This window comes from Haliotis cracherodii, unplaced genomic scaffold (assembly GCF_022045235.1).
Source record: "Haliotis cracherodii isolate W230 unplaced genomic scaffold, xgHalCrac1.p SCAF_19, whole genome shotgun sequence".
NCBI lineage: Eukaryota > Metazoa > Mollusca > Gastropoda > Lepetellida > Haliotidae > Haliotis > Haliotis cracherodii.
In genome coordinates, this window is record NW_027266274.1 from 14288668 (window position 1) to 14305996 (window position 17329).

General features: G+C 39.7%; 1 protein-coding gene across 1 annotated transcript; it reads left to right on the plus strand.

The window, feature by feature from the left end:
- Positions 1–3103: 3103 nt before the first annotated feature.
- LOC139467131 (ferredoxin-fold anticodon-binding domain-containing protein 1 homolog) lies at positions 3104–16996 on the plus strand. Its single transcript, XM_071248848.1, has 6 exons — positions 3104–3161; positions 4058–4258; positions 10936–11101; positions 12336–12539; positions 14292–14450; positions 15809–16996. Exons 2-6 carry the CDS (start codon positions 4075–4077, stop codon positions 16956–16958), a joined length of 1863 nt encoding a protein of 620 aa, XP_071104949.1. The 5' UTR covers positions 3104–3161; positions 4058–4074; the 3' UTR covers positions 16959–16996.
- Positions 16997–17329: the final 333 nt, after the last annotated feature.

A 17329-nucleotide genomic window follows, 5' to 3' on the forward strand; every position in this document is an offset into this window, starting at 1 on the left:
ATGATATTGGGTTGCACAATGAGACTTTAAAGCTTTGACCACACTTTAACATACGTTTACAATTGTTTTTGCGCTAATATTGCTTTGTGCAAGCAGCCCTGGTTATCAACACTTCAACCAGGAGAGGAATCAAGCTTTTACTGGGATTTATAAGAGTAAAATGCATCAACATATACTGTGTAAAAATAGTAAGGGAAATTATGTTTTTGACAACAGAAAAATACACCAATGTCTGGGATTGAAAGTAACGGTTGTATATGGCAAGAACATTTCTGAAGAAATAAGCTCCCAAACACAACATTGTGACGGCCGTGAAGCACGTGACCATGTGACCTCGGACAGCACGTGCAAGGGGTGGTGTGCCAGATTTACCCTTGTCACTCTGACTCGGTTGTGAGCAGACATATTGTTTTAATGGAACCAAATACTCTAGACACTTTACAAAACATATTTAATCATTAAAAAAGCAACATCATTGATCATGAAACTCTTGCAACGCGCTGAACGTTTACGTGCCATGTTGCAAATGTGCACACGTCAGAATAGTGTTTCGCAAACGCTGCATGTTTCTCAATCTGTCGTCAGCAGATCGTGGCCCGATACCAACAAACATATATAACATCAATGATCGACACCCAAGGGCGACAACTCCAGCCCAGGACAGATTAGTCAGAACGATGGCTAAGAAATCAGTTGTAAACTGACGCTCGGATAAGGGACCGGTTACAACAGGCACTGCTGTAAGTACATGCCCCGATGGTGCGAAATCGTCTGCACAGATGGCATGCACAACGTCCACGTGTCATCCCAGAACTTACTGCTCCTCATTTGAATCAGATGCGTCAGTGGTGTAGGGAAGGTCAGCACTGGGATAATCCACGTTGGGCTTATGTCATGTTTTCTGACGAATCGAGGTTCGCCCTCGTCTTCCATGATCGAAGGAATCGAGTTTGGAGACGTCCTGAGCGTTTTGTGGACGTAAATTTTGTACAGCATGAGGTGGGGTTGGGTCTATAATATTTTGGGGGTGGGTCTATAATAGTATGGGGTCGTATCACAATGACTGGCCGAACTGCGCTCCATATTGTCCATGTCCATTGGGACAACATCTTTGCACCATTTGCTCCGGGCCCGTGTAGAATTAGGAGTCAGCATGACTCACTGCATATTTATTTGAGAGTCATGATTGCCATTTAAAGAAGTGCACAGCTAAAATAATATAAAACAATATGACGTAATGGCAATGTTGGTGATTGAAACAGGTTATGGTGAACATATAAAAAGGACTGACACAGTCCTTTGAATGTTTTGGTGCCACCAAATCGCGTCAAATACGCCCTGACGGCCAAAGGGCCAAACTCAATATATAAAATATATGAGGAACGGTACACGACGCAGTATTTCCGGTCATGGCGGGAAGAACAATTGTTGAAGACGCTTGTCAGCAAACCTTCAGCTTGGGGATTTTGTCTCTGATACGTGTTCTGTAATTAGTGAGTGAGTGAGTGAGTTGGGTTTAACGCTGCTTTTAACATTATTCCAGTTACGGCGTGTCAGCCTAATGTGGGAGGAAAGCCCGAAGTGATGCAGGTCTTAGACGTTTACCACTTCGGTGAAACCCACGAGCACGGGTATGGTGCTGACAAACCTAGAAACATAATCGGGGCGAATCGGGATTCGAACCCACAATCATAGGTTTCTGGCGTGCCCAAGGGACGCAACTCTGCACAGTGAATCACGGCGCCTTTAGACGACTGCATGGGCCACCCGTGCCCCAGCTCTGTAATTAAACATCACTGGCGTCTGTTTGTATTGCGTATCCGTAATCTGTAGTGTTTTCTGAAGTGTAATTTTATTTCTAACAAACTCTACTCAATTAAATATATTTGCGCGTTCGGTTGGAAATTGAAATGATCACAGTTTCGCCTACAGATAACCTTCCTCTTATTTGGAAACACATTATGTGTATCTCTCAACGACAGTTGATTGATAGGTTGTGAGTGAGTATGGTTTTACGCGGCTTTTAGCAATGTTCCAGCAATTTAATCCCAGTCCTTGTCATGGCTGTCGAAAAAGTTCTCAACAGCTGCTATGGCGTCATCGTCCGATTCGAAATAGGTTTCGGCATTGTCCCGATGGTAGAACACACCTTACATCAGCTTCCAACGTTTCTTAGTCTACATTTCATCCCGTTATCGCTCAAAAGTGCAGCATAATATACTCCGTTTATTGCCTGGCCTTTTGGGAGAAGGTCCCCCATGATGACACGCTTGATGTCCCTGAACAAGGGTGCCATAACCTTTCCACCTGATGATATATTCTATTGAACTATATGACGCTTTGTACCGTTCATGGATGTTCATGGATGGCTTTTGGTCACTGAACGTTTCCCAAAGGTCACAGGCCCATGCTTATTTCGGGACGAAACGGTTTGCTCAATAGCAACAAGTGGTTGTGGATATAACTCAAATCCAAACGTTTCACACCGCACACCGCACATTCTCTCTCTCTCGGCGACTAACGCGATTGGGTGGTCAGGCTCGTAGATCGATGCTCATGATGTCAATCACGGGACTGTCTGGTCCAGACCCGATTTTTTACAGGCCACCGTCCCATTGCTGGAAAATTGTCGAGTGCGGCGTTAAATAACAAACAGAACATATATATTAATTATACGTTATTGTTCCTGATATTACACATTTTCAACAATTATAATTCAACCTAGCTTTCACTTAAATGTACATGCATATTTATATATTGTGACCAAGAAATTAAAATGAATGTTATCTTGCTAACAATGTATGCGAGTTGAAATAGTTCTCAGTCGTTCAACAAAACATTTCATTTTGCTAATAACAGTATATTTTACGACTGGTTTTTTAATGTAAAATAGATTAAATCCCACCGTTATTTTTTTTATGTAAACTGTTTTTGTGTGAAACGAAACACTCAATAAATACAGAGACCATATAAATATAAATAATATCTGATAATCTGATAAATATAAATCTTCAATTTTGAAAATATTGAAAGCGTTCGTATTTGAACTTGAATAAGACTTGCGTTCTTCCTACGGTGATTAATTTAGAGTTACCCCCCTTGAAAAACAAGTGCCCATGAATTCACTGGACGAGTGTTCGCGCGAGCAATGTTGTTTTGAAGTATGTGGTTTGTTTCAAATGTTGGCAAATGTGATATCATTTTAAACTTTCAACTATTATATACACCAATTTCACCAACAAGTAAGAAGCATGATATTAGCTCAATGTGTTTGATAGGCCCTTAAACATGTTAAATGTTATGACGATCAACACGAAATTCAGTTGCCGGTGTCGACTTAATTTGAACCCCAAGGAATTGATATTGGAATAATAGAAAAATAAACACACATCACTAACATTTTCAAAGACTGGCTGGTGGATTTGTAAGAAGACATGTTTGAACACCTTAAATTACAATATTTTCAAAAACACATGTTTAAGATAGCCTTTCATCACAGATTGAAATTTTTTCATTTGACGTGGTTGCGTGTGTGAGTAGCCTAGCCCATGTGTGTGTAGAGAGGGTTTATGACAGAATCAAGTTTTCAATATGTCAAATATAGTAATAAAAAGAGGTACTTGCAACAAAGCTTTAAGCTATGGCTGACTTAAAAATTACTTGTATCATGTGAAGTCAGATCCCATTACATATACCGTATTCGATGCAATAAGCGTCCTGGTCTAATAAGCGCCATTGGCGATATTTGCTAATACATTGGCTAGTGACCAATCCCAGTTAGCCCTCTTCTGATTGATCAATATACTTACAAGACTTATTTATTCTTGTTTAATATGTGTGTTATATGCATCCTTAATTATGGGCAATTCAATCCTGGAAAAATATATCTGTCGTAGATATACATTTCAGGCTGTCAGCATAAACCACATAATTTACGATCTTTCAACTCTGTTGTTTTTCACTAAAATAATATTATGATAAGAACCCCCTATTTCTAATTTTGAGAGCGCCCTGGGTGTTTATTATGTCGAATACGGTATGTCTTCCATTTCACCAGCTGACTGTAGTTACGAGATGGAGGCACCCCTTGAAGGGAAACTACTCCTTGTTGGAGAGGGAGATTTCTCCCTAGCTGTGGCGCTGGTGTCAAAATGTAGTTTCCATGGAGATCAGGTGTTGGCAACAAGTCTGGAAACGGAAGAGTCCATCGAGAAACATCACCTGGCTTCTAGGAACATTCAGATTCTTCGGGATAGAGGTAATTCCTTCATCAACCTCTCCTGGTATTGTATAGGGCTGGACGAGTTCAAATTTACTACCTGGGTTCCTGAACCCCTATTACCCGACCTTCGTTCGGTACTCGCTGTAGGTCTCAAGTTGGGTACAAAATGTTCAGTTGGGAATTGTTTTACCAGAGCCCTGGCAGAAAGTATTTAGGAATATCGGTAGTATAAAACAATGCGATCGAGCATACACTGAAGTTGACTGAAGCTTTGTCTTTACTCTAACATATAAATTCCGAAGGAATGTATGCATAGTCAGAAATAAATGCCAACATTAGAAACTTGTACCATGGAATTTTATTATTATTGTCATTAAACAATTTATCACATGACTAACGGGTTCGGGTAGTCCTGTGGGTCCTACTCAGTACCCAACCCGAACCGAGTACCCGAGTTACCCGTCCCATCCCTAGTATTGTGCATGATTACTCATTTCATGATAGAACAGAGGGATGGGAAAATAGAGGATCACTTGTTGTTTTCATACATCAATGACCCAGATAGCACTAAGATTTGGAGTATTACCGACAACATAATACAAAGAGCAGCATGTACCAAGTTCTGTGCGATGACAAAGGGTTTATTATTGATATATACATCTACCGTATATCGCTGTGTATAATGCAACCCCACATATGAGACGACCCCCTGTACACGCCTTCAAAATCAACCCCAAATCCTATACTCCGTGTATAAAGCGACCAGGAATGAAGCACATCACAAGTAGGAACACAAATGTTATACATTCAATAAATATATGTTTATCTTGCGTTGTTTTTTTCTACGATGATTGGTCTCGTGTGTAAATCCAGCACATGTTGCCATTTTGTGTTTACACGGTGCAACACCAAATTGGTGCCCGTAAAATAAAATTCATTTATGAAGTAATAACATAAGAACATATTGGTGAGACAATGGCAGTAATTTAATCGCCAATTAACTATGTTGTAACTAACTAGGCTTATGTTTGCTTCATATTCAACGTGTTTATTCACGTATACACACCGTCTCCAACAGTGGAAGCTGAAAGTAAAACACCGGGAAAAAAACGTGAGATCTTCGACTCCGTGTATAAGACGACCCCCCTTCTTAACCCCCTCATTCTAGGTATGAAAAACTCGCCTTATACACAGAGATATACGGTAATAAAAATTCTTACTCAAGAAAACAATTGCTTAACATAAGGGGTGGGAGGAGGGGCGAAGTGTCAAAATGCAGTTGGGTACATCGCAATTTGTCGCTGAACAATTTAGCTGGCAGTACTCATCCCTAACATCCATATGGTACATTTAGGCCGGGATTTATCTAGAACTGCTCAGAGCTGATATTCGGACCCAAATCTGCAGCAGATGTCAGTAAAAATTTCCAATTTGGGACAAGCAAATTCCCAAGTCATGTGTTATGTATTAATATATGTGAGTAATGACTAATTCTATGCCTTTGTAGAAGTAACATGTATTCAGTTAAAGCAAGACTGATAAATAGGAACATGCTTTAATGCTTTGTTTTATGTAAGTGTGTTAAATGCAATCTCAAAATAACTCTTAATTTCAGAAAATATGAACTTTTAAAAATCCCAATTTTGAACAAAACTATGATTTTTCCCAATTTGCCTGCCAGGTGCACTGATTTATAAACTCTAGTTAAAATGCCTGCTAGGACAGGAACGACTGTTGTGATTATTTCCTGGTATGTGTTTTTGTTATGGACAGGATCGACTGGTAAAGATGTGATTATTTCCTGGTATGTGTGTTTGTTATGGACAGGATCAACTGGTAAAGATGTGATTATTAACTGGTATGTGTGTTTGTTATGGACAGGATCGACTGGTAAAGATGTGATTATTTCCTGGTATGTGTGTTTATTATGGACAGGATCGACTGGTAAAGATGTTATTATTTCCTGGTATGTGTGTTTATTATGGACAGGATCAACTGGTAAAGATGTTATTATTTCCTGGTATGTGTGTTTATTATGGACAGGATTGACTGGTAAAGATGTGATTATTAACTGGTATGTGTGTTTGTTATGGACAGGATCGACTGGTAAAGATGTGATTATTAACTGGTATGTGTGTTTGTTATGGACAGGATCGACTTGTAAAGATGTGATTATTTCCTAGTATGTGTGTTTGTTATGGACAGGATCGACTGGTAAAGATGTGATTATTTCCTGGTATGTGTGTTTGTTATGGACAGGATCGACTGGTAAAGATGTGATTATTTCCTGGTATGTGTGTTTATTATGGACAGGATCGACTGGTAAAGATGTGATTATTTCCTGGTATGTGTGTTTGTTATGGACAGGATCGACTGGTAAAGATGTGATTATTTCCTGGTATGTGTGTTTATTATGGACAGGATCGACTGGTAAAGATTTGATTATTTCCTGGTATGTGTGTTTATTATGGACAGGATCGACAGTAAAGATGTGATTATTTCCTGGCATGTGTGTTTGTAATGGACAGGATCAACTGGTAAAGATGTGATTATTAACTGGTATGTGTGTTTGTTATGGACAGGATCGACTGGTAAAGATTTGATTATTTCCTGGTATGTGTGTTTGTTATGGACAGGATCAACTGGTAAAGATGTGATTATTAACTGGTATGTGTGTTTGTTATGGACAGGATCGACTGGTAAAGATGTGATTATTTCCTGGTATGTGTGTTTGTTATGGACAGGATCGACTGGTAAAGATTTGATTATTTCCTGGTATGTGTGTTTATTATGGACAGGGTCGACTGGTAAAGATGTGATTATTTCCTGGTATGTGTGTTTATTATGGACAGGATCGACTGGTAAAGATGTGATTATTAACTGGTATGTGTGTTTGTTATGGACAGGATCAACTGGTAAAGATGTGATTATTAACTGGTATGTGTGTTTGTTATGGACAGGATCGACTGGTAAAGATGTGATTATTTCCTGGTATGTGTGTTTGTTATGGACAGGATCGACTGGTAAAGATGTGATTATTAACTGGTATGTGTGTTTGTTATGGACAGGATCGACTGGTAAAGATGTGATTATTTCCTGGTATGTGTGTTTATTATGGACAGGATCGACTGGTAAAGATGTTATTATTTCCTGGTATGTGTGTTTATTATGGACAGGATCGACTGGTAAAGATGTGATTATTAACTGGTATGTGTGTTTATTATGGACAGGATCGACTGGTAAAGATGTGATTATTTCCTAGTATGTGTGTTTGTTATGGACAGGATCGACTGGTAAAGATGTGATTATTAACTGGTATGTGTGTTTGTTATGGACAGGATCAACTGGTAAAGATGTGATTATTTCCTGGTATGTGTGTTTGTTATGGACAGGGTCGACTGGTAAAGATGTGATTATTTCCTGGTATGTGTGTTTATTATGGACAGGATCGACTGGTAAAGATGTTATTATTTCCTGGTATGTGTGTTTATTATGGACAGGATCGACTGGTAAAGATGTTATTATTTCCTGGTATGTGTGTTTATTATGGACAGGATCAACTGGTAAAGATGTTATTATTTCCTGGTATGTGTGTTTATTATGGACAGGATCGACTGGTAAAGATGTGATTATTAACTGGTATGTGTGTTTGTTATGGACAGGATCGACTGGTAAAGATGTGATTATTAACTGGTATGTGTGTTTATTATGGACAGGATCGACTGGTAAAGATGTGATTATTAACTGGTATGTGTGTTTATTATGGACAGGATCGACTGGTAAAGATTTGATTATTTCCTGGTATGTGTGTTTGTTATGGACAGGATCGACTGGTAAAGATGTGATTATTTCCTGGTATGTGTGTTTGTTATGGACAGGATCGACTGGTAAAGATTTGATTATTTCCTGGTATGTGTGTTTATTATGGACAGGATCGACAGTAAAGATGTGATTATTTCCTGGCATGTGTGTTTGTAATGGACAGGATCAACTGGTAAAGATGTGATTATTAACTGGTATGTGTGTTTGTTATGGACAGGATCGACTGGTAAAGATGTGATTATTAACTGGTATGTGTGTTTGTTATGGACAGGATCGACTGGTAAAGATGTGATTATTTCCTGGTATGTGTGTTTATTATGGACAGGGTCGACTGGTAAAGATGTGATTATTTCCTGGTATGTGTGTTTATTATGGACAGGATCGACTGGTAAAGATGTGATTATTAACTGGTATGTGTGTTTGTTATGGACAGGATCAACTGGTAAAGATGTGATTATTAACTGGTATGTGTGTTTGTTATGGACAGGATCGACTTGTAAAGATGTGATTATTTCCTAGTATGTGTGTTTGTTATGGACAGGATCGACTGGTAAAGATGTGATTATTAACTGGTATGTGTGTTTGTTATGGACAGGATCGACTGGTAAAGATGTGATTATTTCCTAGTATGTGTGTTTGTTATGGACAGGATCGACTGGTAAAGATGTGATTATTAACTGGTATGTGTGTTTGTTATGGACAGGATCGACTGGTAAAGATGTGATTATTAACTGGTATGTGTGTTTGTTATGGACAGGATCGACTGGTAAAGATGTGATTATTTCCTGGTATGTGTGTTTGTTATGGACAGGATCGACTGGTAAAGATTTGATTATTTCCTGGTATGTGTGTTTATTATGGACAGGATCGACTGGTAAAGATGTGATTATTTCCTGGTATGTGTGTTTGTTATGGACAGGATCGACTGGTAAAGATGTGATTATTTCCTGGTATGTGTGTTTATTATGGACAGGATCAACTGGTAAAGATGTTATTATTTCCTGGTATGTGTGTTTATTATGGACAGGATCGACTGGTAAAGATGTGATTATTTCCTGGTATGTGTGTTTGTTATGGACAGGGTTGACTGGTAAAGATGTGATTATTTCCTGGTATGTGTGTTTATTATGGACAGGATCGACTGGTAAAGATTTGATTATTTCCTGGTATGTGTGTTTGTTATGGACAGGATCGACTGGTAAAGATGTGATTATTTCCTGGTATGTGTGTTTGTTATGGACAGGGTCGACTGGTAAAGATGTGATTATTTCCTAGTATTTGTGTTTATTATGGACAGGATCGACTGGTAAAGATTTGATTATTTCCTGGTATGTGTGTTTATTATGGACAGGATCAACTGGTAAAGATGTTATTATTTCCTGGTATGTGTGTTTATTATGGACAGGATCGACTGGTAAAGATTTGATTATTTCCTGGCATGTGTGTTTGTTATGGACAGGGTCGACTGGTAAAGATGTGATTATTTCCTAGTATGTGTGTTTGTTATGGACAGGATCGACTGGTAAAGATTTGATTATTTCCTGGTATGTGTGTTTATTATGGACAGGATCGACTGGTAAAGATGTGATTATTTCCTGGCATGTGTGTTTATTATGGACAGGATCAACTGGTAAAGATTGATTATTAACTGGTATGTGTGTTTGTTATGGACAGGATCGACTGGTAAAGATGTGATTATTAACTGGTATGTGTGTTTGTTATGGACAGGATCGACTGGTAAAGATGTGATTATTTCCTGGTATGTGTGTTTGTTATGGACAGGATCGACTGGTAAAGATGTGATTATTTCCTGGTGTGTGTGTTTATTATGGACAGGATCGACTGGTAAAGATGTGATTATTTCCTGGCATGTGTGTTTATTATGGACAGGATCGACTGGTAAAGATTGATTATTAACTGGTATGTGTGTTTGTTATGGACAGGATCGACTGGTAAAGATGTGATTATTAACTGGTATGTGTGTTTGTTATGGACAGGATCGACTGGTAAAGAAATGATTATTTCCTGGTATGTGTGTTTATTATGGACAGGATCGACTGGTAAAGATGTGATTATTTCCTGGCATGTGTGTTTATTATGGACAGGATCGACTGGTAAAGATTGATTATTAACTGGTATGTGTGTTTGTTATGGACAGGATCGACTGGTAAAGATGTGATTATTAACTGGTATGTGTGTTTGTTATGGACAGGATCGACTGGTAAAGAAATGATTATTTCCTGGTATGTGTGTTTATTATGGACAGGATCGACTGGTAAAGATGTGATTATTTCCTGGTATGTGTGTTTGTTATGGACAGGATCGACTGGTAAAGATGTGATTATTAACTGGTATGTGTGTTTGTTATGGACAGGATCGACTGGTAAAGATGTGATTATTAACTGGTACCGTATTCGACGTAATAAGCGCCCAGGGCGCTCTCAAAATTAGAAATAGGGGGCTGTTATTAGAATAATATTTTGGTGATGAAAAAAAAGTTGAAAGATATTTCGTGGTTTATGCGGACATCAGGAAATGTATATGTACGACAGATATTTTTTTCAAGAATTAAACTGCCCATAATTAAGGGTGCATATAAGACACGAGTGCGTATTATACGAGAATAAATAGGTCTTGTGTACATTGATCAATCGGAAGGGGTGCTAATTGAGATTGTTCACAAGCCAATATCTTAGTAAATATCGCCGTGGGCGCTTATTACGTCGATTACGGTATGTGTGTTTGTTATTGACAGGATCGACTGGTAAAGATGTGATTATTTCCTGGCATGTGTGTTTGTTATGGACAGGATCGACTGGTAAAGATTGATTATTAACTGGTATGTGTGTGTTATGGACAGGATCGAATGGTAAACATATGATTATTTCCAGGTGTGCGTGTCTGTTTTGACGTGGATGCCACTGAGTTGCAGACGTGTGCAGCGCTGCAGGTTATGGAGGACGCCCGCTTCAAGCGCATCATCTTCAACTTCCCTCACGCTGGGGGCAAGTCCAACCACAAGAAGAATAGAACCCTCCTCAATAACTTCTTCTCCAGGTGTTGTGTACAGTGTCCTATCTAAACTCGCTTCAGTGCGGGAATTTTTAAAGAAAAATATTCTATTCCCTAAAAATATAGACAAATTATGATTTGCCTCATGTTTAAACAATGAAAATACTTGGCAAGCTGGACATGTTGGCTGATCTGAACAATAATGTGTTTAGGGTCCCAAAAAATTGTTTTCCCCCTCCTTTTGGAGAAATGTTTTGTGTGTTTGGAAGTGTTGATTGAAAAAATATTTTGTCTTCCTTTCCCCGCCTCCTTCCATCCTAGTGACTGTCCCCAACAAGTTTTGTCAGTCCCAACTTGAAACAAATAAACCAACATATAAAAATTATCTGGTTTTTATTCTTGTAACATCAAGTCCAGCGCAATGGAGTAACTTTGTTAGATTTACACGCCATTCACACAAAGTTCAGTCACAATTTTCTCTTTCTTTTTTGAATATTTTGAGACTTATGACGCTACAAAAATATATTTAACCTTGAATCAAAGCAAAATGTTATTTCCTGGCACTGAAAATAGACAAGGGGAAACCTTGATAGTAACTGACAAGCTGACTTCATTCGGAAGATATACTTATATGAATATCGCTGAGGTTTTGTTCAACAACAAAGATTGATAAGGTACTTGCCGGTTCACAGGGACTGGCAGTCACATTTTACTGGTCCAAGACTAATTTTACTGGTCAAAAACTGGTACCGTATTCGACGTAATAAGCGCCCCGCTCTAATAAGCGCCCACTCAATATATTGGCTAGTGAACAATCCGAATTAGCACTCCTTCTGATTGATCAGTGTACACAAGACTTATTTATTCGTGTATAATATATACTTGTGTGTTATGTGCACCCTTAATTATGGGCAATTAAATTCTAGAAAAATATATCTGTCGCATATAAACATTTCAGTGTGTCAGCATAAACCATGAAATTTATCTTTCAACTCTCTTTTTTCCACCAAAATAATATTCTAATAAGAGCCCCCTATTTCTAATTTTGAGAGCACCCTGGGCGCTTATTACGTCAAATACGGTAATTATCGGTAAACGGGAACACTGATTAAACGGTTGGTTCCCTACTTGTGCTGTTTCAGATATATTGGAAACAGGAGAGGTATCTCAGAATAATGCTGTTACGAGATGTTTTAGAATCCTTTATTCCAGGACCATAATATTTGTTTCTACATTTATATGTATTTTGTAAATAATGCAAAAATATTTTTGTTCCAAGTGCTGTGAAAGTGTTGACTCCTGGCGGACAAGTCATGGTGACCTTGTGTAGAGGTCAAGGTGGGACCCCTGCTGATCAACCAATGAGGGCATGGCATGACAGTTGGCAGGTGGTTTCCATGGCAGCCAATGCAAGCCTCATTCTCACTCAAGTTGTACCATTCTCTGCGGAGGAATTCCAGGAATACAACTCGGTCGGCTTCAGGTATTATCCATAAAGCATCTTACCTCTTAGATTATACAGGGGCATGGGGGGCTAGTCTGTCATACAGACCCTGAAACAAATATATCCACTACAGCCCATGCAAGTCTATAATGTTTTGCACGTCTAGATTACAGCAGTATCAGGGTCAGTATCAATCTCATTAAAATCAGATTTTAGTTCTCACTTCCGCTAAACAAAGATCTGAGGACATCCCATTAGGGGTCATGTCAGAACGACCTTTCATCCGACCAATCACAGCTTCGCTTACCAGATCATGAAAGTGACAGTCGGAATGTGATTTCTAATCATGCAGCCTCGAAAATGTTAAAACGGGGTATTCCAAACGATAGTTACGGGCTTCACGACTGAATCTATACAATCTAGACCATACATTACCTATTCTAGAACTTTCATTTGTTCAGGTTTCAAATTTTTAATCGAGAATTTGTCAAAATATGTTTCGAAGCGTAGTCGCCAATTTGAAATTAGTGCCGTAAGGCACGAGAAAGCTGCCTTCTGATTGGCTAATGTCGACTTCTTGTCAGTAATTCCATTGGTCGGTCAGAGTTTGCGAAAGGTCGGTCTGACGTGACCTGTAATGGGATGTCCTCAGATCTTTGTTTAGCGGCAGCAAGAACTAAGATCTGATTTTAATGAGATTGGGTCAGTACAATTCAGCTGAATTCACAAGCGAGGACAGATCTTGTACTTAACAGTCATTCTCTAGCTGTCATTGGTGTTTAGTGTTAGCAAATACTGAGCCTCCCCCAGTCTCTGAAAAGGAAGAAAGTCTCTGGACTCCTTTTTGTTATACAGTTAACTATGTTTATAATGAACACGCTTATAACAAACTGATGGATACAACAAACTGTTTTTTTTGGTCCCAGCCATCTGCTGTATATATGTTGTATATATGTTGTATATATGTTGTATATATGTTGTATATATGCTTATAATGAACTATGATTATGATGATCTAAAATTAGTGGTCCCTTTGAGTTCGTTATCACCATAGTTTACTGTATTTTATAACTCTTATTTAACAACTGTTTTTTCTGTAAAATATGTTCATTTCAGAGACTAGATGTTAGTCTGGGGGTGGGGGCCATCTTCTCGAGGCAAGTGAATTAACTGACTATAAAAGTCCAGTTTCCACCCTTGCCGAACTAGGCTGGTATTATGGAGTTACATTTTGGCTGGACTAACGAGTCTATGCGTAGTCCAATCAAAATCTCGCACCGAAATTGAAATCCGGTTGGTAAACTGTCGTGCATATTTCGGTTGATTGCAGGATTTGCAAAGCATGTGCACCGCCAACTCGTTGTCATCGGATATTTTCCAAATCTTTTCATGTTTTTAATCAAGCTGCTCACTTGATTTGATGCATTTCGCTATGTAAGACCCGTTTTATCACAATATAGATCTTGATTATCGATCAGATCGTCCTGACTCGGCGCCACCATTTGGTGTGAAGCAAACGCAAGCGATATGAGAGGTGGAATCTGATTGGTCCATAGGCGAGGCGTAGAAGGGTCATAACTGGTAATAGTCACTGGTGGCGCTACGATCGAGCCCAGTAATTCAAGCCTAGTTCGGCAAGGGTGGAAACTGGACTTTTATAGTCAGTTAACTCTCTTGCCTCAGGAAGATGGGGTGGGGGGGATTGTCCAAGGCACAGCTATTTGCTGTGCAGAGATAACAAACGTGTCTAAGAGGAAAGAATTAATGTGTCCTTGTTTCGGTTTGCAACAGGAGCCTGGACAAAGGTTTCCACACGGAAGGAGCTCTGACCCACGTGTTTGAGGTGGCGGAGTCGGTGGCTGTCCCTGACTGTGTGCAGGACACAGGGGAGCTGGTCTGGGGGCAGAGGACATACACCTGCCCCAGATACCTGGAACACAAGCTCAACAGGTGTAGTGTCAGCTTTCAACAGCCCAGGCCCTACAGAGCTACAGATAAGCTGCATATTTGCGTAAAATACCCCAAAAAACTACCGTTATTCAAAACCCAATGACTTTCAATTAACTTGCGTACAGAAACGCATACATTAAATGGAAAACTCATTTGTTTGAAAACAGCACGCGTAAAAAGCCAATGAAGCTTAACAACAGAGCTAATTTCGAGTAAAAACTCAATTGCTCAAAAAGGAATCTGGAGCTCTGGTCTTAGTGTTCCAGGAACTTATTATTCAGGGTTACTAGGTGACTCTTTGAAAAAATAGTACAACCTTTTGTTTCAAAATAACTAGAGATTTTTACAGGATACCACTACACCACTAGAACTATTTGTTTAAACCACTAAATCTGTTTGTTTAAACCACTAAATCTGTTTGTTTAAACCACTAAATCTGTTTGTTTAAACCACTAAATCTGTTTGTTCATGTGACTTTGCATGCAGCTTTAATAAAAACAGTAATTGCTGTGTGCAAGGAAAGTTTACAAGATGACTTCTCCCTTGCTGATATAGTTGTCTGCCAATATCGGAGAGTTAAGACATTGGGACATTGAACTGAGGATGCACGCCAGGCCTGAATAGCTTAAATTTTCATGGATAACATTGGGTCAAAATTGACAGCTTTCTTATGTGGCTGTGCTTTCTGCATTGTTTGAAATTTAACAAATTTATTGTTTGATAGGCATTTCTGTAAAGTTGACGGATGACAAAGTAGACACAATTTGTCCTTGACACCTAAATGTCGCCATTATGATTAAATAAAGAAATTGTTATCCATAAATTGCCTCTACTTTGATGACAAATTTAATTGAGGTGTATACCTACTGGTAATATTGGATCAAAATTTACAGCTGTGGTATGTGACTGTGCATTTTGCATCGTTTGAAAGTTAACAGATTTTTTTTTGCAGTATGATTTCCTACTGGTAAAACTAGATCAGAATTGATAGCTGTGGTATGTGACAGTGCTTCTTCATCATTTGATAAGTAACAATATTAACTTGGTGGTAATATTTTTGGGGGGCACAGGTGACCCACTCGTGTAAAGTGATGAAATTAGCTGTGCAGAGTTGCACCCTTTGGGTATGCCAGAAAACGATTGTTGGTTCGAATCCAGGTTCGCCCTGATTATGTTTCTAGGGTTGTCTGCACCATACCCGTGCCCGTGGGTTTCACCGAAGTAATAAACATTTAAGACCTGCATCACTTCGGGCTTTCCTCCCACATTAAGCTGACACGCCACAATATAACTGTGAATTGTTAAAAGCAGCGTTAAACCCAACTCACTCACACTTATTTTTGCGTGTTATATTCCAGGACGTTGTTGTATAGCCTCCACCACCCTCTCCATCAGCTTCGCGCTGTTCTCGAGGAGTTGATGTCGGCGGAGCTCGGGAGCCAGGCACACCACCTGGACACTCCATCAGTGGTCAAGGAGGGGTCTGGACCTCGGCTGGTCAACCAGGGGGAGACACAGACTCACGCGGCAGTGTACGACTTCTTCCCCATGCCGTACTCTTTACGGGAAAGTTTCCAGTGTCCGAGTGATTCAGCCAAGGAGGATGGAATCGTTGAAGAAAAGGAGCAGGATGAATCGGAAAGGAGTACAAATGATTTGACACCTGTTGGTGACAACCTCTCCGGTCAATTTCATCTTAGATCAGGTGTGATTGAAGAGTTACCTCCCATTGTGTCGCTTATGGCAACTAGTGGTGTCGCGTGTCACATGGTGTCATGTGACGTGTATGGTCAGCGTGTGATTGGTCAGAAGACCAGCTCTGTTGGTCACCAGATGATGGTTGTCAGTCGGGATGGGAATCCTGATGAACAAGTTTGGGCTATCAGTCGGGTTGTCCAGAAGGCGACAGGTTTTTATTCTGACATTACATCTGTTGATGATGAGAATATCACAGTGAGCACTGATTTTGGGGAACTGAGAGTATCACATGAAATTAAGATGGTGTCGGATCAAAAGAACACGGGGGATGTTTGTGGTTGTGTGTTAAACTGGATCTGTCCTGACAATCAGATGAAACTGATTCTTGTTGTCCTAGACTTGAACAAAATTGTCATGAAAGTCCATGAAATTCCTGTACTGCCACTTCTGTGGTCAACGGATCCACGTTTCAAGAACCAGTTTGCAGACAACACAGGAACCATGGTCAAATACAAGCCCTTCAGTCTCTACTCAATGAAATTCTTCCATGATTTAAGTTTCTGGGAGAACCAGACAAGACAGTTCGAGGAGCAGACGTTACACGACATTGTGCGTGAAGTGGCTGGGGATGTGGTGACCGATGTTAAGATGATTGACAGCTACCGTGATTATGAAACTGACAGACAAAGTCGCTGCTACCGTATGACATTTCAGTCACATGACCAGGCTCTGTCTTACATCACTTCCTGGAAGCTACAGAGCATGCTCAGACTGGAGGTTGCAAACAAGATGGGAATAATTCTGAGGTAGTGATGGTTCATTATTGGGCAAGAGGTGGAGTTTTGTTTTAAATGAGTCCATTTTATGAACATCGGGAACGTCCTCAGCACCCTCTTTAAGGACGTCCTCATCAACACCATCTTCAGGGACTTCAGCAGCAAGACCCTCTTCAGCGACATCCTTATCATCACTATCAACACCATCATTGGGGACGTCCTCATCAAAACCATCTTCTGGGACATCCACATCATCACTATTAACACCGTCATCATGGACATCCTCATCAAGACCCTCTTCAGTGACATCCTCATCATCACTATCAACACCATCATTGGGGACGTCCTCATCAAAACCATCTTCTGGGACATCCGCATCATCACTATCAACACCATCACCGGGGA